At 48.7% G+C, this 25,687-nt stretch overlaps 1 protein-coding gene across 1 annotated transcript in view; it reads right to left on the minus strand.

Moving 5' to 3' along the window:
* The window catches only part of SORL1 (sortilin related receptor 1), a gene marked incomplete at its 5' end in the record, with an annotated part of 168,464 nt that overhangs the window by 60,781 nt on the left and 81,996 nt on the right, over positions 1-25,687 (minus strand). The window contains 9 exons of the mRNA XM_029915675.1: positions 4,684-4,822; positions 5,489-5,735; positions 7,347-7,438; positions 9,892-10,023; positions 11,089-11,261; positions 15,137-15,222; positions 15,718-15,846; positions 19,758-19,944; positions 21,422-21,600. Coding sequence (XP_029771535.1) covers positions 4,684-4,822; positions 5,489-5,735; positions 7,347-7,438; positions 9,892-10,023; positions 11,089-11,261; positions 15,137-15,222; positions 15,718-15,846; positions 19,758-19,944; positions 21,422-21,600 — 1,364 coding nt within the window. The remainder of the gene's footprint in view (positions 1-4,683; positions 4,823-5,488; positions 5,736-7,346; positions 7,439-9,891; positions 10,024-11,088; positions 11,262-15,136; positions 15,223-15,717; positions 15,847-19,757; positions 19,945-21,421; positions 21,601-25,687) is intronic.

A 25,687-nucleotide genomic window follows, 5' to 3' on the forward strand; every position in this document is an offset into this window, starting at 1 on the left:
CTTTTCTCTGGTTCAGCTTTCCACAGAGTGCCAGAGAAAAGTCCATAAAACCCTTTACTGCAATTCGGGAGAAAGAACCTTTGTGGATGAACAGTGATGGAAGACGGATTTCCTGCCCTCCACATCCTTCCTGGAGGAGGCGAGAGGATGCATACACCCCTTGGTAAAAGCTGGAAACATGATACAACACAGAGCAACATAAAAGCCACATAAATTACGAAATCCAAGCGTGTTCTTTCGGCTGTGGCTATTCATCATTGAACTTGAGGGAAATATACATAAATGCTCTGATAAAACTTAGCTGATGACCGTTGTGCCATGTCACAGACAGAGAAGCCCACCACAATCACATCCAGGTAATCTGCTCCTGTGCGGGAAGATTTTAGCCATGTAATTGCCTATACTGATGTGCAGGTTGGAAAACAGATTCATTAATGATGGCTGATATTGCCATGGGTGTGGATACGCTCAGTAGTTTGGGACGTGTTGGCACTCGAGCAGTGTTTAACTGGTACATGCAAAAAAATAAAAGTCACGACGATACAGCAAAGGTGTTGTTTAGATGCTAAGGACCAGAGAACACAGAGCATTACCAAATATATGAAATACACACATGCACAGAGGAAAATCCACATGATAAACATTCAAAACGGTTCTACAAATATCTAACCAACTCTGAAGGTGGAGTTTCCACAGCAGAGTAACCAGTTGACTAGAGCAGAAATGTCAGAGATCAGTTTACCCTGATCTGTTCCAGGAACAGAGACTGTTCTTTTGTTGAAACGCGTATGTTCTAGGCTCTAGGGAGGAACACAGAGCTGATGCTAATGAAAAACAACTCCATAAGGATCCGGAACATGTTCTTTGTATTCAAACGACAACATGGCATTCAGTGTTCCAAGAAACAGAACGGTAACAGAATATTTAAAAAATACTCAAGGACAGGATGATGCTGTCACATGGGCTACGTCTGTAAAATAACATGACTAACATTTTCACATGTGGTGCAGATGCTCCTACCCGAGGAAGCAAGAGCCAGAAGCACCGAACCCAAAATGCAGTCCTAATTTTTTTTAACATTTATTCATTTTTGAGACAGAGAGAGAGGGAGACACAGACTCTGAAGCAGGCTCCAGACTCTGAGCTGTCAGCATAGAGCCCGAAGCAGGGCTTGAACTCCTGAACCGCAAGATCGTGACCTGAGCTGACGTCAGATGCTTAACTGACTGAGCCACTCAGGTGCCCCCCAAATGGGGTTCTAGACAGAGCTGTATACAGTTAGAGAGGCAGTGTCCAGAGGCAAACCCCAAAGCAAGCAGATGGGTCACTGACCCCGAGAGGTAGGCTGGGCAGAAGCACATGGGGTGCCATAGAGCCAACCCGGGAGAGCATGGAGGAGTGAGTATCCAGCAGAATTCCACCAGAACCCAGGCACGGACTCTCCACACAGGAGGCCCCAGTCTTGCTGGGGCAAGGCAGCCAGGACGGACTCTTGATCTGAAGTGAAGAGTGGACGAAAGGGAAGACATCCCCTTTAAAGACCAAACAGCTCCATGATGTCTTCACTGGGCAGATTCAGAACATATTCAGATTTGCTCTTTAGAAGATTCCTCCAGAACCAGTGTAGGAGACTGAAGTGCTCTCCTCTGGCTGAATTCTCATCCGTTTGACAATTATCAAAGTCAAATCCACCCCAGAGTATGTGCCCTCCCTATAGATATTTAAAAGCCTTAGCCTACCGAGACTCTGAAGGAGCGTTCCAAGAGCTCCAGAGTATTTTAATCTATTGCAAAATCAACGGAAAAGTCAACAGCCTTGTAAAGTGAGCTCTTTAAAGAAAAAGCACTCTTTATGAAGAATAAATTCCAGTAACACTACATAAAAATCAATCAGGTACAAAGATCAAGAAAGGCATCTGTTTATGACCAAATAACCCAAAGGGGACAAATGTTCTGAGTGAACTAAAATTTTATCACAGACAAAAATCAGTCAACATCTAGTACTTCCGGGGAAGCCTGGGTGGCTCAGTTGGTTAAGCATCTGACCTTGGCTTATGATCTCGCGGTTCGTGAGTTCGAACCCCGCATCAGGCTCTGTGCCGACAGCTCAGAGACTGAGGCCTGCTTCGGATTCTGTGTCTCTCCCTCTCTGACCCTCCCCCACTCACACTCTGTCTCTCTCTCAAAAATAAATAAATATTTTTAAAAAATTTAAAAAACACCATCTAGTACTTGCATATCACCGTCATATACCAGGGTACTGCTATTCCAACAACAGATGATAGAGGGTGCAGAGCCTAACAGTTTTGCTGAAGTCAAGCTTGGAAGTGAATCAGGCCATAGCACAAATTCTTACAGCTTAACTATACATATGGTGTAGAAGCACGAACCTGACTTTCACGGTCTCTTCTACAAACTGAAAATATTAATAGTACACAAGGATTTGGGGAAGGTTAACTGAGGTCATTCCAAAAGCACAAAGCATATTAGTGTGGTGCTGATAACACAGGAATCCCTTAGTAAATGTAGGTTATTATCTCTATTATTTTATCCTCGGCTTGTAGATGAGCCGACGACAAAAATAATAAAGATTGACGAGCACCAGAGGTCAGGAATATGCAAAACAGGGCCCACAAAAGCAGACAGGTTAGAGCAAACAAGTTCAAGGCCAAGAGGCACCTGCTGCATACAGGCAATGCTGGCAGCCAGGTGCCATTTCAGAAGTGCTCAGTTAACCTAAACCAGCCCATCTGAGAGATCACAGACTTGCTTCTCGGGTCCTGTGTCTGTGGGCAGGAGGTTGGCTGCACGGACACTGCTCATACAAAGGAGGAAAAGGGAATCCCAAAGGCAAACGGAGGAAGGAGCAAAGAGACAGCAGTCACTGGTCCTGAGGCCACAGGCCTGAGTCTGTGTGCTACCCACCGGCATACATCTCCTCCGCCCAGACCCCAGCCAGACTCCCAGAATTGCTCTGGACTGTTTAAATGAGGGGGGCTCGTTGAGGCACAAAGGGGAAATCATGCCTACGGCGAGGCTGGCAGGCCTGTGTGCGCAGCCCCAGGACAGCGCCTGTGCACGTGCTTGGACCACAAACCCCCTCCCCCAGCACCCCCCATCCTCCAGGACCTGGCTGTGACTGCACATCAGCTGGAATGAAGCAAGCGACCAGCGGAGACCAGGGAGCCCAAGGGTCACTGGTTCATCTGAACACCACCATGTGTTCCCCAAACACACGCTTGCAAGGGCTTGTCAAAAGGGAAGACTTGCTTTCTGGACCGAGTGCTAATCCCGAGGGATGCTGGCCACTCACTCGGCTGGCTAGTGGTCCCCATCAGTAGGGGTGGGGGTCCTCCATCCGACAAAGGCCCCGAGTCTCGGGCCCTGGAGCTGAGAAGCTGAGTTGTTCATCTCTCCCTGTTTTAAAACAGGCGGCAGAACTGGAACAAAAGCCCAGCTCCTAGACCGGCCAGGGACCTTTGAGGGAGTGAATTCACAGCTAAGACATTGTTCCCTAATCTATGATCCAAGGATCACAATACCACCCCCGCCCACGCCTTGGGTCAGTTGCAAAGACAGACCAAGAATACAGACTTACATTTCCAGCGTTCTTTATGGTTTTCTAAGGGTGTTCTCAATGCTCTCTTCCCCGGTCTCCCCCAAATAACAATGGTATCTGTCACCATATTATTTCCCTTTGACAATCTTCTTAGCACGGGGCCAGCCAGAACCCACCACGCAATGTCAACGTTCTAGTTCAAACCAGGAAACCTAGCGGTTTGTCAACAAAGGAGAGTCAGCGGACCCGGGATGCTATGTAATCCCACTGAGATCAACGGGACGCTTCTTAAAGGGGCTATTCTTCCGGGAGCACCCTGCTCTCTTTCCTAGAGAGCCAACAGTACGGGATGGCAGACAGAAGGAAAGGGCAGGAAAGAAGGAAGGAGGCTTTCTGTCAAAGAGTCTCGGTCTCCAGGACCAGCGAGTCCCAGGCAGCGAGCAGCTCTTGAAACCTCCGCCGACAACCTGGAAGACAGCTGCTGTCCCCATCCGCTGGCAGCTCTTCCCTTTCCACGACCCCTTGCAACAAGTATTGAGTCCTACGAAGTTCTAGGCAGTGGCAAGACTGTGGAGGCCAGAAGGAAGAAAAAAAAAAAAAGAGACACGATGGCCTCCTTTGTGGGGCTTCAGCGTTGAAGACAGGAGGCATTCATTGATGCATCACAGAATGACACCGAGCACCACGAGGGAGGCAGGGTGCTCAGTGAGCGCGACCAGAGCATAAGACAGGACTCCTGTCAAAAGGCAGCAAGCGTCTGCACAGCCAGCCCAGTGCTGGGCCCTGTCAGGCTGCCAGGCAGGGATTAACCACACGCCGGGGACGCTCCAGCCACAATGGAAGCCACTCCACCCATCAGTCAGGGGCCGAAGGCAGGGGTCTAATTACCCACCAAGGATCACACGCGAGGCAGGCAAGAACATGCTGCTGTCTTCCAGCTGCGTGTGTTCCATTAGCAGAGAAATTAAGATGTCATTAGGAAGAAATTAAATAATGTGCATGTTGTCGTGACAATGGAGACGCAGGCTGGCAGGTCCCGTCTGAGCGGAGATTGCCCACGCCCAGCGCCTTTCTAGAGCTCCATGAGAGGCAGAGAGAGAGATGAAGCAGGGGACACGGCCTTACCAGTTGTCTTCCCCTTGTAGAAAATCTTCATGTCCATCAGCCCCGTGAGCTGGCTTGCCAGAATCTCCATCTGAGCGCCGGTGTATTTGGAGGCTCGGAAGATGCTGAGCTGTGACCAGTCATCCCAGTAGATTTCATTCTGGAAGAGAAAACCTCTGCTTATTAGCACAGCTCCTTGGGTCTCCCATTCTGGACCCTCTATGAGAACAGGGGTTTGCCCCCACTGGGGACACCTAATGTTCACTGGGGAAGGACCGGCCTCATCGAGATGCCACTGAAATGCAAGGCAGTGGTTTCATCCAAACCTCACCACCAAAGAGCCGCACAGAAGGTGCTGCCTGAAGGAAACTGTCCAGTAAGCATTCAGGGTGACCACGGTCCAAGCCTTCAGTTCGCCATCTACTTCCCAATGTCAGGAAGAACCGCCCGTTCTGTTTTCTAGACTCAGAGCAGAAGTGAATGGGCAACACAAGGAGGTACAGGGCTCACGTGAAGCCATCGGGGCTTGAGGGGGACAAGCCTCACAAGAGATGAGGACACAGAGCCCCAATTCCTGGCACTGAAGGGCAAACGTGAAACAACCTCAACCTTTAATCTCTTGAAATGCGAACAATGAGCAGCCCGGACCCCGGGTAACTCTGGCATCCTTCCACATGCACTCAAGGAAATGGTCTCAAATTAGGAACTGAGCCGGTCTTCTAGAAGTCAGACTGGCATCTCTGCAGAAGCAAGAGCAGCTCTTCACCTCAGTATGCTCTTCACCACCTCTAACAGACGGCCCAGCGGGGAGCAAAGGAGGTCCCACCTTAAAGACAGCGATGGCGTAGGGGTGGGGGAGGTTGTCCAGGATGACGGAGCGCTGCTGGCCATCAAAGGTGATCCGCTCGATGCAGTCCAGGTAGGCATCTGTCCAGTAGATCCACTGGTCATCCACAGAGATGCCGTTGGGCCACTTCACATCCTCAGACACAAGACGCAGCACGGCGGAACCATCCATGTTGCTCCGATAAATTCCAGGCTTCAGCTCCCCCCAGTCTGTCCAGAACATCACCCTGGTCAAAACCGGGAAAAAACACACATCACATCAGACCTGGGGAAAGAGGGGGGTCAGATTCTACCCCAAAGACATAAGAAGCCCATCAACAACCATGAGGCCAGTGAGTTCAGCATTGTTATTATCATCTGTAATTGTGCTACTGAAGACCCCTTAACTTCCTGACCCAGCAATTCCTTTACTGGAATTTACAGATATAATCACGTTACGTGACGACAAGGTACAAAGATGTTCATCATGGCATTGTTCTTACCGGCAAGAATATACATGTACATGTACATGTATCACACACATCTATGTGCACACTGTTAGGTGGATATATATGTCTACACACCAAAATGTTAACCTACAGAGAAAGTGACAGATTGTGGTAAACACACAAAAGTGTTATAAAGCCTAAAAAATCTACTAGTGCTCACATGAAAACATCCTCTTCAAATCACGTTAAAAGTGTTCAAAACGTGCAGAACAGCATATAGTCTACGATTCTGTTTGATGCGTGAGTGTCTACATGTGTTTTAAGAATATACGCTTGTATACGGGTAAAAAAGAATTGTGAAAGATACACAAGAAACCACGAATCACGGTTACCCCTAGGAAGTGTGAGCGAGAAACGTTAAGAGTGAGAAAAGAGGAAACAAATATTTTTCATTTCATAAACTTCCGTTCTTGTAATGTTTTTAGTCAAACACATATATATTTTTTATCTTAAAAAACAGAATTATATCTGTTTTTAAGATCACATATTTATTTTATCTTAAAAAACAGAATTATATCTGTTTTTTAAGATCACATATATATTTTAAGCACACATATCTTTTTTTAATCTTAAACAACAGATCTAATTCACCATCATAAATACCAAAGGATTGAAAACCTAATCCAGGGGCGCCTGAGTGGCTCAGTCGGTTTAAGCACCAACTTTGGCTCAGGTCATGATCTCACGATCGTGGGTTCAAGCCCCGTATCGGGCTCTGTGCTGACGGCTCAGAGCCTGGAGCCTGCTTCTGATTCTGTGCCTCCCTCTCTCTGTTCCTCCGCCTCTCATGCTCTGTCTCTCTCTGTATCAAAAATAAATAAAACATTAAAAAATTTTAAAAAGAAAACCCAATCCAGAATTTCCTTTTAGCTATGTTTCCTTACGTTAAGAGATTAATGAAAAGCACCTTTGCATTTCCCAGGTGCATACAAATTGTTAGTAAGAAAACCCACCCAAGCAGGGGGCATGTGGGGGGCCCAGGAAAGAGATGGAAAGGATCAAATGTTTGCATCACGCCTCAAACTCCGGGTAAAGATCCTTCCAGTATCCAACCAGGCCTGATGGAGAGGCCATGTCTGATGGAGAGACTTTCTCCCAATACAACCTTTTGCTGGAGAAACACCCCACAGATGTGAGGCATCTGGGTGCAGAGACTGTGACGCTGGTGAATGAAAATGGAGTGGCGTTACCTGACCAGAGGACTGAGCTCTGGTTTCAGAACTCAGAAGTCAACAGATCATTTCGACCATCATCCTCAGAAACAGGTCTGCGGCCAGCAGTTTGCATTTCCATGAGAATCTCTCTGCTGCAGCACCCGATACGCATGACTTCCTCTGCGGCCCCACTTACCCGTCTTGGGGCAGGAGGACCAGGGCCCTGGGCCGATCGAGCACAGAGGAGTTGACAACCGTGAGTCGGAAGTCACCGTCTGGATTAGCGACCTGACAAAGAAAAGGGGGGATGGGAGCCGTGGGTAGGCCAAGGTGGATGTGAGCTCCCTGAACGGCCCACGTCACGGCTTCCTGCGGGGCTGCTGCCCACAGACATGCGCCCCGTGGGCTGCCAGATTCCCCTGCAGGGAAGACCCGCCCTGCATCGGGTCGGAATGGGCTGTTCCCTCCTCTGGCTCACGGGACAAGTCTGACGTGGTCTGACAGAAGAGCCATGCTGCCGCCTGTACGTGAAGCTCTGCACAAAGTAACCCACCTGTGTCACTCCAGGCTCCAAAGCTACCAGTAAGTAGCTCCTACACTGTCCACAAAACAACTTCTCAATGTCCCCCGCCTTACAAATAAGAGTCTCCACAGGCAGCGCCTGGCTGGCTCAGTCGGTGAAGTGTCCGACTCCAGCTCAGGTCACAATCTCGTGATTCGAGAGTTCAAGCCCCATGTCAGGCTCTATGCTGACAGCTCGGATCCCGGAGCCTGCTTTGGATTCCGCATCTCCCTGTCTCCGTTCCTCCCCTGCTCGTGTTCTATCTCAGTCTCTTAAAAACTGAATAAATGCTTAAAAAAAAAAAAAAAAGAGTCTCCACAGACTGTTCGTTCTCTCTCCTCCACATTCTCTCTCCTCCACTTCAGCTTCCACAACTTCGGTGAGACCGGCCTTCTCGGAGTTCTCCAAGCCTGACGTGCTCCCCCTCGTCGGCCCTCACCATATCCCCTCCTGGGCCTGTCCTCTGCTCCCTGACCAAATCGTGTCTTTCCTTCACATCTCACCTCCAGGCCCAGCTCCTCGGCTTAACTCCTCTGACCTGCCTTGACCAACGAGCCTGAGCACTTCCTGTCGGGGACTCCGCTCACTGTTCTGCACAAACGGGACGCGGGCTACACGCTGTGAGAGTGTGGGCGCTCACGCCGCACCGCGTCCTCCCGGCCCCTGGCACAGTGCTGACCACACACCATCAGAGGAGAGAAACAAGAACTCCGAGATGCTACTCAGTATGGACCAGGCCTGGGCATCTCCTCCACTCCCCCAGCCACACTGTGGGGTGGACGCCACTCACCGTGTCCTCAGGGCTCGGCTCAGGGGTCACATCCTCAAGGCCTTGCCGCCCACCTCGTGTGGGCGCCTGACAGTGCAGTCACACGATCACAATGCGCCCTCCACCCCCGGACGTTCTCCGAAGGACGCATCGCTGACAGAACTGACAGACTTCTTTCTTCATTAGTTCCCACCTCCAGTAAAATCTAATCTCTATCACAACAGGAACCTGCGCACCTCGCCTACTGCTGTCTCTTCGCCACCTCAAACCATCCCTGGCACATAAGCGCGCGAGAAAAAGCACCCGTCAAACCCGAGTGGATAAATGAACCTTCATCTGGCAGACGAAGAAACTAAAGCTTCAGTGGATAAGAAACTTGCCCGAGTCACGCAGCTTCCAGAATAAAGACTGAATCCGGGTCTGGCTCCTGGCCTTGTGGTTTTTGTCACAACTTCTCCCAACTCTCTGGGCCTCCCTGCCTCTCCTGCACTTCCCAGTCACCCGCACGCCAGGCCTCCACGTGGTCAGGACAAAGGGGGGGCGCAGATGTCCAGAAGCTGAGCGTGACTTTGGTGTCGTAGAGGCCATTTCTGACCCTCACGTTGCCTTGAGCAGCTAAGGCACGGACAGGTAAACGGGGATAGTAAGAGTACCCACGGTTGGGGCGCCTGGGGGGCTCAGTCAGTTAGGCATCTGACTTCAGCTCAGGTCATGATCTTGTGATTTGTGGGTCTGAGCCCCGCGTTGGGCTCCATGCTGACAGCTCGGAGCCTGGAGTCTGCTTCAGATTCTGTCTCTGTCTCTCTGCCTCTCCCCTACTCATCCTCTGTCTGTCTGTCTGTCTATCTGTCTCTCTCTCTCAAATATAAATAAAATATTAAAAAAACAAAAGTACCCACTATTAACAGGGTTGTTGTGAGAAGTAAATCACATAATTCATGCAAAGTGGTTCCAGTGGGGCTTGGCACATAGGAAGTTCTCATTGTCTTTAATAATGACGATGGAGATCATGACCATGATCTGGTGTTTATGACCCTAGTCGACCACGACCACTAGAGCATTGACGGTACAGCACTGTAATAATGCTACGGTGTTGTGATGATGATCATTACGTTACTACCACGTGCTGCTAGCCAAAACACAACCCTTCAGTGCAGCTTAATGAGATCTCTGTCTGATGCGTTTAGGCATCCCGTTTCCACGGGGGGTTCTTCATGACAAAGAGCAAGAAATCTGAAACTGCCCCCCTTTTCTTCCCTCTCCAGAGGCTCAGCGGGTCCCTTCTCTGGAATTCTCAAGGAATTTCCAGACAAGTTGGACACACTGGCTCCTACCTCAGTGTCGAACGTGGCCCCGGCCTCGGGTGCACCCCCCACTTTCTTAACTACGGACAACACAGGACACACGTACCTCAATCTTCTTAAAACCAGAATCCACCCAGTATAGTAACTGGCTGAGGGGTTCAAAAGCCAAGGCCTCCACAGTTTCCAGGCCGGAATTGATGATCACCTCTTGCCCGGTGCTCCCATTCAAGCAGAGTCGCTGAAGACAGAACAGAACAAAGGCTGTGAAATGCTCAGACGGCCTTGAGCCAACTCGGTCCCACGGACGGACGGTACCCATCTCTTCAACAGGCTTGCCCAGCGAGGGATGCGATGTTTTAGGTGAGTGAACTTTCCACACGAGCGAAGCTGGTTTTCAATAAAAGTTTTCTAAAATACAGCTTCCTGTTTCAGGTAGAATAGCTAAACACAGTGCCATCATTTGTCTTACCCTGCATCACCCTCGTGAATACTGGCTACTGAACTGCGCGGTATCACAATCATGAGGTCAGAGATGACTGAGAAGCAGGATTCCGTCTGCTTTTAAAATACATGAAACCAGACTGCTGTTATTTTTGAGTTCTTGTGTTGGCTTTCTGAGGCTTTCCTCCCCTTGGGAGGCTCTTGGCCGTAAGGTGCTGTTGTTGGGACAGCTATACTCACCAGTCCCTACTGGTGCATATTCCCCATCCCCACTCCCTCAAAAAACGTGGGCACTGTAAAATTGGGCTCGAAGTCCTGATAAAACTTGTTGGAATTGCTTTTCTACAAAGGATTCAATAGGCAATGAATAAAGATCACATAGCTCTCCTTTAAAATGCACGGGTCTGAGTGTATGGCTGTCTATCTGGCCTGTGTGGAGATCTTTATAGATCACTTCCTGGTCCTGGGCTGTGTTCGGAATGGCTGAAGTGGATAATTACGTGGATGCGGAGAAGTCAAGTGGTACTGGATCACGGCTTCGGCAGGAGGACGCGTAAGAGGCAGCTGGTGCGACAGTGACTAGGAAGCCTACGCTCCTGCTCCTAAAATCTTCTCAACAGGGAAAGTGAGGCCTCCCTTACACGCAAGACTGCAGAGCTGGGCTCCCTCTGTCCTATGAGGCCAGAAGTAGGCAGGACGAGAAAATACTCAAAGAGAAGACAAATGTTTCAGGCCCTGAAAAGAGTTACCACTTAAACCATCTAATACCCGTTTCTAATACATGGGCCATTCGGAAAGAGGCTTATCAGGCCTGGACGATCACGAGGCACAGCTCCCGCGAGCACACCAAGGGTTGACGCACCTGGATGATGTCCAAGGCCAGGTCAGACCAATACAGGCAGTTCTGTTCATAGTCAAAGTCCAGGGCCACTGCCGCCCGCAGGCCGGTGAGAGGCAGCTGCTCGGTGACTCCCGAGGCCAGGTCGTAGCGGTGGATGGACTTCCGCATGGCATACAGAATGAACTCGTTCTCCTCTGCACAGACACACAGAGCAACAGAGAGGGTGGGCCGGGGGGCGCTGAGGGGATCCCAGCATGTCTGCCCTGTTCTCCTCACACACACAAACCTCAGAGCCACTGGCCACATGGCATAGGAATCAAGACTCGTAAAATGGAATCGTCTTTCTGCTTTGGGCATGTTACGTCCATCCCTCTAAACCTGGCTTTGTGTCTGCAAACTGTTCCTTGTTACACTTGCTCTTTCTTAATCTAGATGCCCCAGCAGGCATGCTCCAACACCCGTGCTTCTGAGCTCAGCTTGTAGAAGGCTTTAGAGTCCCACGTGACAAAGTAATGACCCCACTCATGCTCTGCCTCGTCATAGGACTCTGTCACACGGCACCATAATCGCGTTGGCGGGAGACCCTTGTCACTGAGACCCGCGGCTAAACTGTTTGCTCGCCCATCAGGTGTTATACACAATGACGTGCAGCAATTACGTCAACTCGTTACAGCTTCACAACGGCAACAGTACATTCGTTGTTGAATACATACACGATCCTCGCAACACAATCCTCCCGAAGATTCTATTTCTACTTAACAAATACTTAAATGACGTGCATACTTCTCCAGGGTTTGTTTCACAGGCGTTAACTACTGCCTAATGAAAGAGCGGCTAGTAACTCAATTTTACCAATGGGAAAACCGACAGTGGAGGGGTAAACATGCTCCAGGTCACACACCTTGGACATGGAAGAACCAAGCCTTGAACTTGGGCAGTCTGGATCCAAGATCCATATTTTATCCACTACACAATGCTGCCAATGTGGTTCATTTTTTTAAGATGCAGAAATGGAGACCTGACAATGTTGAAGAAGAAGTGGAAGACCTAGTACTCTCTCTCTTCCACTGAGGGAACTGCCCAGAAAATATTCAGATTCTTCCACAGCGATGGACGTGAGCAACACACCCCCATCCATGTCTACTGCGTCCCCTTGGACAGTATGCTGTGTATGGGACCAAGATCTGAATCCCTCTGCTGCAGGCCTGCAGACTGACTGTTTCCTGCTCTCTCTGATGCCCTCATTCACAGAGCTCCCATGTACTAGCTGCCTGCTTCATGAAGACCAAAGGCTTCACTGTAGAGGACGCACCCAAAATAATATATCTACCTACGATATTTATTAAGGTTATTTATTTATTTTGAGAGAGGGAGCACAAGCAGGGGAGGGGCAGAGAGAGAGGGAGAGAGAGAATTACAAGTACGCTCCATACCGCCAGCACAGAGCCCGACTCGGGGCTCAATATTACAAACCTGTAAGATCATGACCTGAACAAAAATCAAGAGTCGGATGCTTAACAGACTGAGCCACCCGGGTGCCCTTATGTACAATACTTAATAAAGGTAAGTTGGGTCTCATTTCACTCCAAAAATATCTAAGCCACTACCACATGCTAACTTATCTCTTCTGGTTTTCAATGAAAGCTTCCCACTGTAACTCCCAGGGAAGGGGGTCATTAGGACAAAACTCACCAAGCCCGTAGGTGACGGGGAAATCAAGTCCTCTCGTCGAAGCTGCCAGAGAGTCGTGGAGGATGCGCTCACAGCAGCAAGCCTTCCACCCCGTGTCTTCAACATCTGCAAACCCCATGCTGGGGCTCTGGTTTTCCTTCTAACCAACTGATGCCTTTACAGCAGAGCTTGGGTCCAGAAAGACTTGCCTTAGGATTAGGCACAGAGGAACATTTCACACTTCTGTGTTCAATACTCAGGAAAGGAACAGAATCCTTGACCAATCCCAGCCTAGGCAGAGCCTAGGTATCTGTGTCACTATAGTCAACATAAAGGAAGAAAAACGACTTCATTTTTAAAAATGATGCCTGGGGCGCCTGGGTGGCTTCAGTCAGCGAAGGGTCCGACTTCGGCTCAGGTCACGATCTAACAGCTTGCGGGCTAGAGCCCTGCATGGGGCCCTGTGCTGACCGCTCGGAGCCTGGAGCCCGCTTCGGATTCTGAGTCTCCCTCTCTCTGCCCTTCCCACACTCATGCTCTGTCTCTCTTTCTCTCAAAAATAAATAAACAATGGGGCGCCTGGGTGGCTCAGTCAGTTGAAAGTCCGACTTCAGCTCGGGTCATGATCTCACGGTTCATGGGTTCGAGCCCCACATCAGGGTCTGTGCTGACAGCTCAGAGCCTGGACCCTGCTTCAGATTCTGTGTCTCCCTCTCTCTCTGTCCCTCCCCAACTTGTGCTCTGTTTATGTCTCAATAATAAATAAAAACATTAAAAAATGTAAAATAAATAAACAAACATTACGAAAAGTGATGCCTAGATCACCTCATCTTTACAAAGATGCTGTGGCTCCCATCAGCCCTAGGAAACCATCCTTTCCTTTCCTGGTCCCCCCTGCCTTCCATGTCATGCATGTTTTGCCTTCTTTTTTTCTTTTCTTTTTACATTTAGGAGGTGGTCTATACTACAGATGTGCTCTTTCTACACTGGTCCCTGTTCTATTTTCTCCTCCCAGCAAAGAAAACCCCTCCCTTACTGGTTTAGATGGTTTTACACAAACTGGTTTTTCCCTCCCAGAATCACCTTCAGAAATGTTTACGATGAAAGCAGGCACTCCAGCCCTTAAGAGCACTCACCCAAACCCTGCTAACCCAAACCCTCCTCCGTAACAGCTCTTGTGAGGAGCATATTTGAATATTATCTGCTCATTTGCGGGAATCTGCTGAAGCCATGTTCTTTTGAAGTCTCCACAGTGAGCGATGTTAATTACTCTGGTAATGATGGAAGATTAAATTAAGGGACTAATGAGCTTAGCATGAAAGGCACCGGGGCAAGCTGGCAAGCGGTGAGTGGTGGAGGGGGCGTCTGCCCCGCCTGCGGAGGGCCACGCGCTTCTTGTGACTCAGCAGGGCACAGGGAGCTGTCCCTCCAGCCACCACCACTGCCACTGTCATGGGTAGAAGCAGCCCCAACCGTCCGCCTTCACCGAGAGGTAAGCGCAGGAGGGAGGGTGCCCTGGGAATAAGGGAGCTCTAGGCGAACAAGAACTAGAAACAGAGGAGGGAAGGTAGGATGCTGGCAGAGGAACTCTGCTGGAGGATCGCCACGTCATGCCTGGGTTGCAAAGACCACCACCTGCGCCATCACCACTCGTCAAGTTCAAGCACATCTGGACCGCCCTGTCCCAGCACGTGCACTCCCTCCACAGAATGTTTTCCTAATGAGTGTGCATGACACGGTCACCTAAAGTTATGCAAATGACACTCGCCTGCCATTTGGGCGATGTCCCAGGAAGAGCATGGGGCTTACGAGTCTGAATTTGAACTTTGTCCCTGACCAGATGTGTGACCTTAAACAGGTCGATTAATCCTCTCCTCTGAACATGCTTCTTTATTAAAAAAAAAAAAAAAATGGAGCTCATGAGAATATCCGCTTCACTGGGTAGTGGTGAGGATTAAAATGACAACACGTGGAAAAGTGCATTAAAATGTGGGAAATTCCATTAAAGTATTCGTTATAATTAGTATAATAAAAATGAAGACAGACCACTTAGCTACTTCCCAAAGCACTGTGGTCTCATTATGTTCGATTCTGACAAATAGACCAAGGAACACAGAAAAGAGGCCCCCCCTCCCCATGCCTAGGATACAAGAGACGCTGAATACACATTTTTCAGTGACCGACAGGGATTTCTCTCAAAAACTACTCTCTGTTCCTATGAAAGCATAAGGCTATAAACAAATTTCGTTTGGACACCAAGGTTAGCAGAGGTCTGTGATGCTTGCAATTTCTGATTTTCCACCACTGAGTTAGAGGGGCCACAAGACTGGCCAGTGTGAGATCATAAGGACACTACAATGATGTCTCAGGAATGCGAAGAAAAGAAGCCATCTCTTACCTGCCAAGGGACATGGGACCAGCTCTCCTTCCAGTCGCGTTTCAACGTCTCCTCCACTACAAGTGTCCCCAGAAATCTTCCGATAGCTGTCACCCCCCCACCCCAAGAGCAAGAGGTCAGACACATCCAAGAATAGTCATGAAGTCTTCGTACCTGGAAACCTATTTCCTATCCACGTCCATCTATTTGTTTCCCTACAGAACGAGAAGGCTGTTTCGTTATTCTCAGTCGGTTCTGCTTATTAATTTCACTGGGCGGCCCAGGCAGTTGGGAAGATTGTCCCGGGCAGGAGTTTACATGAATCTCCTCCACGAAGTCCTCGGAAGGTGAGTCCCTGCTGAAGTTTATGACTTAACCTACAGCTAGAGCTACAGGGAAGCTTTCAGGTTTGCTTTTTTTTTCTCTCACAGAGGGTAGAAGCGTTTGTAAACATCCTAATTCTTAATATTGCCCAAACCACCTGAGACCTGCTAGCTTGGGATCCAAGCATTTGGAGCATGAAAGGCAACCACGGGGCTTTCTCTGCTCTCTCGGACCCAGTGTGGACACATCCCCGGCGTGGAGACCTTTGTGAGACGTACCCTCTTGTTCTCCTGTATGTAGAGCCCACGGGACAAGGCACGGGAGGGGAGTATGACTTCCCAGAAAACTCGGGATCCGGAACACAGACCTCTAATGACAGATCTTCACTCATCTTGAAGCCAAAGTCACTGAAAAGGCAGTTGGAGTTTGTTAGGGCCGACGGCTTGTGTACTTGGGGCCTGTCGATCCCAGCCCACGGTGCCTACCGCCTTCCTGTCAGTTACTAAACATGTCCTTTTGAAGAATACGCCCTTTTTTATACTAATACATTTTCAATAGAAACTTCACATCTGAACCATGATTAGAAAACCATGATCATATGCCAAAAACACACAAAAGCAATAAATATATAAATCATTACACCAGAAACAAAATAATATTAATTTTTTTTAGCTGGGTCCAGTTCCCCATCCAAAGACTCTGCTTTTGTTAAGAGGGATCAGCAAATGTTAAAGAGTTACTAGCACCCAGTGATGCTTTCTCTTTGACGTGCTCACAAGCATCATAAAGGAAATTTAAAAGAAGCATCTTTTTTTAAATTAAAGATTGAATATTATTTAAGACCATGTCCATGCACTACCTTAAATCACCACGGGTGTCTCATCCTGCACTTCAGGATACCACACTTTTGTCCATGAGACCTTCCGGAGTTTGGGGGCCACATCTCTGCCAAAACATCTGGCTCGGGTAGTAGGAACCAGGGACACTAGGTCCAGTCCCGGCTCTGCCTTCGCAGCACTGAACCACACCAGGATGAGGCCGCTGCACTATATTACATCCTGAAGCTTGGTCCAAACCCTAAATTCTAGTTCAAAGGGATTTTCCATGTTGATGAGCTCTACTTGAAAAGCTTCCATTCTATTCAGTCCAATGAATAGGGTTTTTTTTTTTTTTTTAAGGTTTATTTATGTTTGAGAGAAGAGACAGAGTTCTAGTGGGGAAGGGGCAGAGAAAGAGGGAGACCCAGAATCCAAAGCAGGCTCCAGGCTCTGAGCTGTCAGCACAGAGCCCAACTCGGGGCTCAAACACATGAATCATGAGATCATGACCTGAGCTGAAGTCAGATGGTTAACTGACTGAGCCACCCAGGTGCCCCCCACCACCATTTTTTTAAAATTCTGTCCAATGAATACTTATTAAACACCTTCTCCATAAGAAGTGTTAACAGGTACGGCACTAAGTGGTTTGCATGTTCATTATGCCATAATCCACATTTAGCAACTTGCAGGAATTTTTCAGAAGGCAGAGTTTTATTACTGTCTAGAACATCTCTTATTCATTAATTTAGGTCATTTTTACTGAATGGTTGCTTACAATCTTTTTAGGGGCTAGGAGGAGCATTAGCTCATCACTTATTTGCTTCCAAAGGCAAGACACCTATTCTTGGTTTCTGCAATCTGTAGGCCACGGCCTCATCGGCTATGAACACCCCTTGGGAGGTTCAAGCCCAGCGTCTGAAAGAAACGAACTCTGAAATCAAGGAACATAGGGGCCGGTGACTGGGCCACCCAGAGAGGTCAGAAAGGACTGTCGGAAGCAACTGGACTTTCACAGGTAGCTGTCACTCAGCAGCGGAACCAACGCACAGAAACTATAAGCTCACTCATTCTCATCCCCCTCCTACCGTCCACCTCAGGCCACGCCCCTCCTCACTGCCACTGTCCAAGGCCACCTGACATTCCCAAGAGCCGCAGAGTCCAGCCAGCTCCTTCCTAGGAGGTCTTGAAATCAATACACCTTTATCATTTCAGGGGGCATCGCCCTCACGATCTCATCTGGCCTCAAGCCCAACCCTGCAACAGGCAAGACAGGTGGTCTCCCTTGGCCATAACGAAGACTCAGCACCTAGAGGGTTTCGACCGCGAGAGAGTGTGCTACAAGCATTTCCATGATTAGGGCCTCGACGACTGAGAACCCAAGGTTGGTGAAAGCTTGCAGATTCGAATTTATAGTTTGGGGGCATCTGAGGGAGGACACAGGGTAGCAGAGGGACACTGAACTGACATCTCTGAGCATGTCAAACAGCTGTGTGGCTTCACAATGCAAGGGTCTATGCTGGTATCTCAGAACCACACACACGGCTTTCAAAGAGAAGGTGCATCCTGTCCGGTCTAAAGCCCTGCTGTTCAAAGGACGGTTTGCAGATTAGCAGCCTCGCGGTCACTCGGAGCCTGACCAGCTGCAGAGCCCTGGAACTGGAGTCAGAACTGGCATTTTCACAAGATCCCAGATGACCCATACGCACGCTTGAGCTTCAGAAGCATGGGTCTTGGGCAGGCGGTGGCCCGATCCAGTCAGCTCTTCTTGTCAACAGGGCTTTCTGGGACCACAGGCATCCCCATTCACTGACGACTGTTTTCATGCCCCCACAAGCAGCTGTGAAGCTGCCAACAGAGACCATGTGGCTTGCAAAGCCTAAGAAGTTTACTCCGTGGCCCTGTTCCAACCTCTGGGCTAGAACGTATCTGAGGCTCCTGGCTTTCGTCAAGATAAGAGGGGCTTCCCAAAGCAAACGTTAGTTTTTCTGGACCTCGGCAACTACTGAGAAACTCCCATGTTCGATACCCATGCTCTCCACGGACAGCCCAGCCGGGGGTGATTTCATGCTGGATCACAGACTTGAGGGGCTGCGTAGGGGCTCCCAGACCCTATGTGCTTTACTGCTAGAATCATCCTTCGAAGGAAGCTCTGTTTCTGATCATCGACTCTCCTCAAAAGCCTTCAAAGACCCCTGCTGCTTACAGACTAAGGTCCATACCCACTCTGTCTCTGCCCTTACCTACCAGCCTCAATTCCGCTCACTGCTGACCCCCCTTCAAACCGACAAGGCATCCAAGCCAAGCGGCCAATGACCTCCCTGCCACCCCTCTGCCTCCCCACTGTAGCCACATCTTCTCAGAATGTTCCTGTCCATAAACCCAGGTGCTTCCTGAAGGCTCATCTCTAACAGCACATCCTCAGGAACTTCCCGATTTCCAAGCCCCAAATCGGTCTCCTCCTTCCTGCCAGCAATCACAACAAAAGCACCCCTTCCTCCTCCAACGTTGGATGTGGCTTTCCCTCTTGGGCCACAGTTACCTGTAAGCCTGTCGTGTCTTATGCTGTCACCATTCTCAGCCCTGCTCTGGGTACTTTGCTCCAGGACTGATGAAAATACAAACTTACATGCCCTGACACCCATTCACTGCAGGTAAAGAAATGCACTCCCTATAGGATAGGGCTCCTGAGGAAAAGGAGGTACTTACACTGGAAGCGTGAGTATGTTCCCTTTTGAAGCCACCCTCACGGAAATAAATCCTGGAGTGATCTATTCCTAAATAAACTAGGACAGCTTCCCTAGGCTGACCCCTTTCCACATTTCGTAGCTGTAAGAATTAAATGGATTAATAGGGGCACCTGGGTGGCTCAGTTGGTTAAGCGTCCGACATCGGCTCAGGTCATGATCTCATAGTTTGTGGGTTCGAGCCCCATGTCCAGCTCTGTGCTGACAGCTCAGAGCCTGGAGCCTGTCTTCAGATTCTGTGTGTGTCTCTCTCTCTGACCCTCCCCTGTTCATGCTGTCTCTCTCTCTCTCTCTCTCAAAAATAAATAAAACATTAAAAAAAAAAGAATTAAATGGATTAACCCATGTAAAAAGTGCCTAGCACCACTCCTGGCACATCAGAAATGCTTAAGAAACATCTATTTCTGGGGCGCCTGAGTGGCTCAGTCACTTAAGCATCTGACTTGGGCTCAGGTCATGATCTCACATTCCTGGGTTCAAGCCCCACATTGGGCTCTGTGTTGACAGCTCAGAGCCTGGAGCCTGCTTCAGATTCTGTGTCTCCCTGTCTCTCTGCCTCTCCTCTGCTCACACTATCTCTGTTTCTCTCTCTCTCTCTTTCTCAAAAATAAACATTTTTAAACATTTTTTTAAAAAGAAGTATTTACTTCCTATGATTGTCTTCTTTCCCTCAAGGGAAGGGGCCATGCCCTAGTCTGTATGCCACATGGCTAAGTAAGACACAACCCAGTCCCCGGGCACCCAAGAGGAATGCACCATTCATAGTCCTCCCGGGTGCAGGAGCAGTTAGACACGACCACGGGCCGGTCAAAGTCTTCTCCGTTAAAGCACGTTGCGTGAGGCGTCCTCCGTTTGAACACCGTCTTGTGCCCCAGCAGGCACTCGTTGCCCCGCTCATCGGACGGTGACCACAGCTTGTAGTCGTTCTCCGTGCAGGGAACCCCTGAGGAAAAGGAACCGCAGCATGAAGCATCTGAGGGAGACCCTTCCTGCCCTCCCCGCCCTCAGCCCAGGCCCCCACATCCGGCTCATCCCCGTGCTTCTCGGCGGGTGCATGGACCTCTAGAGCTGGTCCAGGCCTCTGATCGGCTTGCTCTGATGCCTGGAGGCACCCACACAAAGGAACAAGGTACCTCCCGAAACACAGGTGTTCGTCTGAGAAGCCGGGAGAAGCAAGCCGCGCTTGGCACCCTCTGAACTTCTGGAATACTTTGGCAGACTCTGCAGTTCCCTCTAGAAATGGGTATCAGAGGCGCCTTTCTCCCAGGGAGTTACGCTGAATCCTTGGTAGATGGTGTCCCCCGGGGGTGTTTCCTTGCCTGCTATCTGGGGGGCAGTGTGGGCACACCTGGAAGGAATGGCCCGAGAGCAATAGAGTCCATTGCCGCTACTGGGAAGGCTCTTCGTGGAAGATCCCAGGATGGAGGGGCTGAAAAATGGTAAGACCACCTAGGCGATCACTCCATCCACCCGTACTCACTGGGAATTTAAGTCGAGTGGCTTCTACAGGAATTCCAAAGTACACCTATGTCTACACTGGCACTCTGTGTCTTTTTTATAGATGCGTCTTCAGCCAGATTACACGCCGCCTAAAAGTGATGCACAGCTGTCTACTCAATGCCACTCAAATCAGCGAATACTTATTAAGCCCAGAATGCAAGGCTATCAAGCGGTTCAGGGGGTAGAAAATACACATGCACAAGACAGGTTCTTATTTCTAAGACCCTAGTGATCCAGTCGATGAGGAATGATATAAACAGGGTGACAGACACAAGGTTATGATTCATGGTGTGAGGGGTCCACTTAGGCTCTGGACACAGAGAAGAGGGCAGGGGTCCTCTGTCGGGATATGAAAGCAGCCAAGTGCATGGGATCCTGAAACGTGAAAAGGAGTTCAACTGGTAGAAACGGAATGGGTAGCAGAGGGAATGTTCCAGACTCTTGGCATGATGTCAGCCGAGGCAGGAGCAGGAGGAAAGAGCATGGCTGCAGAGGGAGCAGGGGAGGAAGGAAGGCGATGGATTACACTTCACCCTGCTCGCTTACACATCCTGTGGCTACGCTAGCAGATGGCAGATGAGACCCCAGACGGCTGAGAGGACCCTGCATCGTGGGGCACACTGCCGTTCACATAGCTGTCACCTGCTGAGTCCGTCACACCACAACTGCTGTGGCGGGAGCATGTTTTTCATGTACTCACCTGTTCAACAGCCGTATACCTAGACCTACTAGGTGCCAGTGACTGGACAGGAAGTGAGGATGGAAAACACCTACTCCTACTAAGAATTGAACTGCCTCGCTCACTGCATATGGGCCCACCTCCTTCAACGGCTACAGACTCTCTGGAGTACAGAGTAGCTTAGCCGATGCTTTGGTCAATAAGTATTTCCACGAAAAGGGCCAAGGAGGCAGCGGCTTACCCAGGGCGCCCGTGGCATTGACCTGGAGGATCAGCCAGCTGTGGACGTTCTCTTTGTTGGAGCCAAAGATGGTGAAGACAGTGCTCTTCTCGCCGGGTTCGGTGAGGAGCCCGTACACAAACACGGGGCTCTCGGAGAAGATGAATGTTTTCCAGGTCTCCCCTTCGTTGGTACTGTATCTGCCAAAGGCGAGTGAGAGGATCCTACAGTTAAAGTCTCTAGGACAAAGGCTTGGTTTCCAGATAACACTCACTAGTGATGGGAGCCAGGACTCCTTGGAGAAATAGCCAGAGCAGAGAACGTTCAAGGCTGTGCCAGAAAGCAAGGAGGTGCTAAGGGACCAATGGAGTCAGTGCAACGGGACCCGGCAGCCAGCCTGATGGAGTTCCAACTGGCCACTTTGGGAAGTTTTGAATAAGAAAAAGAAAAATGACGGTAACAGATTATATATAAATAGAACTAGGATAGCGGTCTCTGAATGATGCTAAAAGGGAGAGGGAAGGGAAGGAGGAAAATGTCTTTCTTACATTACAATGCTACCTCATACATACCGAAAACAATGACAGCATGAGAAAAATGACCATTCCGTAACCCACCGCTGTAACCACCTGGTCAGGCAAGACAAGCACTGGGGGCTAAAACCACTGAGCGGAACAGTGCTGGGAACCACAATGCTCATGCGGTCAAAGCTATCAACCCAGAGACAAAACCTTTACTACAAATGGAAATGCAATTTTGCCACGGATAGGAGTCACCACCTTCCCCAAACTTAGCATCACTCACAGTGGGGCGATCTGACAGTACATGCCTCCTAATAAAGCACTGAGGATAACATATCATCTAGGTCCTGTTCTGGACAACTGGACGAATCCAGAATGCGGGACAGTCTACATGACCACTGGTCTGGATGCTTCCAAAACAAAACTGAGGCTCTGAGAAACTTAACAAACCAGCAAACAAAGGTGGAAGGTGTGGTACAAAGAGACTAAAGAGGTATTAACGACCCCATGCAACGTGTAAACCTTGACTGCATCCCAGACTGGCAGGGAAGACAGCTGTAAGGAGTCTGGGACAACTGAGAAAATATAAATACAGTGTCTGAGGGACACTGAGCTCACATTAGTTTTCTTAGACGTCATAATGGCATTCTGATTGCATAGGAAATACCCTTATGTTTTGGAGATACATGTTTTAAGTATTTAGCTGTGAGGGAGCATGATGCCTGCAACTTTCTTTCAAATGACTCAGCAAGGGGCGCCTGGGTGGCTCAGTACGTTAAGCAATCTGACTCCATTTCAACTCAGGTCATGATCTCACAGTTTGTAAGTTCGAGCCCCACATCAGGCTCTGCCCTGACAGCACAGATCCTGCTTGGGAATCTCTCTGCCCTGACCCCACTCATGCTCTCTCTCTCTCTCTCTCTCTCTCTCTCTCTCTCTCTCTCTCTCTCTCTCTCTCTCAAAATAAATAAACTTTTTTTTTTTTTAAAAACCCACAAATGACAAAAGGAAAGACATATGGACAGACAGACAGGCAGACAGGATAAACAGATGATAGAAATAAAGCAGACTGGCAAAATGCTAACAACTGGTGATTCTGGGCAAACTTCTGTGAGTATCCTTTATACAATCCTCCTACCTTTTCCCATGGCCTGACAGATTTTTAAGTTGGAGGAAAAATACGTACAGAGAAGTCTCCAAGGAGGATTTGTTCTTGTTACAGCAAAACAAGAAAGCAGGCTCTTTAACAAAATAAATGTGCTGAATTTTCCTGATTGAGGGGCAGGGGAGGCGGAGGGGAAGATGGGGAACACACTTGCTTCGTTTCCCAAGCAGCTGGCTGAGATGCTGAACCTGGGAAACCACTCACTTAGAGCTTTCTGCAGTATCACACAGCTCTCGCTACTCTCTGAAATCGTATGTGCAAAGTTTCTCTTTCTTTCACATTTCCCATATTTTTGAGATTTTAGTTTTTCTCCCTCAACAAATGCTTGACATAAATCTTTTCACATTATGCAATCTAAGCACTCTCTCCCAAATCGAGGTGATGAAAACGGGTACTTCTGCAAGAGGCCGCAGGTTAAACAGGAGGTGGGGAGCGGGGTACAAGGCAAGTAAATAAAGGTCAGTGAGGACCAAGTGACTCCGCTAAGGATCTTCCAAAGAGGAGAAATTCTCCTCTGGTTGTAGTGCTTTCAGTTGAAGCTCATTGTGAAGCAGGTACAGGGATAAGTTAACTCATTCACTCCCCTTGCGCCAGTGTGATGAGCTAACGGCTGAGGATCGCTTTGAAAGCAAAATGAGGGGCGCCTGAGTGGCTCAGTCGGTTAAGCCTCCGACTTCGGCTCAGGTCAGATCTCACGTTTGTGGGTTCGAGCCCCGCGTCAGGCTCTATGCTGACAGCTAGCTCAGAGCCTGGAGCCTGCTTCCGGTTCTGTGTCCCCTTCTCTCTCTGCCCCTCCCCCTCTCATGCTCTGTTTCTTTCTGTATCAAAAATAAATAAGACATTAAAAAAATTAAAAAAAAAAAAAAGAAAGCAAAAGGAATGGGAAGAGTAGGTCTATTATCCAGACGGGATGGGAGCTCTCAGGGATAATGTGCGAAGTCCATCCATTTGCATACTGCCCAGTTAACGCTACTTAGCAGCTCCTTGACCCCCAGAGAGCTTTGGGAAAAGAAGCTTCCCATTTCTTGAGAGGTTCCCAGACGACTGTGGGATGACACTTTGTTGAGACTAATAAGCAGGTGCATGGCCAAGCATGGCTTTGTATTTGAAAGTAAACTGTGCATCTAGAAACCAATGTTTTTTCCGAATTTTGGGGAAGGGGCAAGTCACATTAGCACTGCAACAGTTAGGAGGACATCTACTCTGGACCAGGTTCTGATCTCCTAAAGAAGAACATGTGCTGGTGGAGTGAAAATGACAAGAACCTTGCAAGAAAACAACCAAGTCATCTCCATATTCCTACAGTCAGGAAAGACCATACAGAGCCCTTACCTTCAGGACTGGAGGATTCCAAATGTTCAGATAAAAATACCCACATAATCCCAGTGTCAAAACTCTCAAGAAGATGGAAGGTCATTTAACATAATTAATATAATAAATATATAACAAATATAACAGAGATAACAATAAAGGATGTGGTAATACTCAAGACATTAATGTGTGGCAGTATAGAAAGGTCCTTGATGAACCCAGATTTTTAAACATGTTCACAGTAAGAAAAGAACCATATAACCAAAGGCAAAAAACTTAAAGAGCAGTACTAATCCGCTAGTTAATTCTTGTTATAATTCTACAGCAAATAAATCTACAGTAACAGTGACCAAACATACCCACAATGAGTCCAAGATTATACTTCAAATTATGAAAATTAGTGGTAGATTTGTGGGTCAGTGGGATGGTGGGTGGGTTGCCTAGTAAATTCTATAGAAAATCAGCAAGAAATTCTATACAGAGCCAGAAAGGGATCATCCTTTTGATGGTCAATGGTATAAATAGCAATAATAGAAGGGGGGGGGTAAAGGCAGAACCATTCAATTTCTATTTTGGTTATATCTTTATTAAGAATGATCTTCAGATTGGACAAAACAGGGGAAAAAAACCAGGGGCGTTAAAAAGAAAAGGAGTACAAAAGAGAGAACATTCTAGAGAACAGAAAGACTTCAAAATATGATGGCAGACAAGAATCTCTAAAAGAATCACGGAGAATAGAGATTCTGGAAGCCCAGAGGAGGAAGAATAGTTTTGCTTTCCTAATGAACATAAAAATGGGAGCACCTGGGGGGCTCAGTCGGTTGAGCATCCAACTTCAGCTCAGGTCATGATCTCATGGTTCTTGAGTTGGAGTCCCGAATCTGGCTCTGTGTCCGATTCGGCTCAGGTCATGATCTCATGGTATTTGAGTTGCAGCCCCACATCGGGCTCTGTGCCAACAGCTCAGAGCCTGGAGCCTGCTTCAGATTCTTTGTCTCCCTCTCTCTCTGCCCCTCCCCCTGCTCATGCTCACTCGCGCACTCTCTCTCTCTCTCTCTCTCTCTCTCTCTCTCTCTCTCTTTCAAAGAATAAACAAACATGAAAACACATCCCTGGTGTGATGATTGCTGACACAGGGTATGACCCCAACCCAAAATGAGATCCCTAGTTCCCACAATGCTCTGTGCTTTAGTCAAAGAAATGAATAACAGTATGGAAGGTCAACCCATCAAATGTGCAAAGCCTACAGGAGGCTGATTGAACTGATAATGCAATTAGTGCCAAAACAGG

Source organism: Suricata suricatta, chromosome 11 (assembly GCF_006229205.1).
Source record: "Suricata suricatta isolate VVHF042 chromosome 11, meerkat_22Aug2017_6uvM2_HiC, whole genome shotgun sequence".
Taxonomy (NCBI): domain Eukaryota; kingdom Metazoa; phylum Chordata; class Mammalia; order Carnivora; family Herpestidae; genus Suricata; species Suricata suricatta.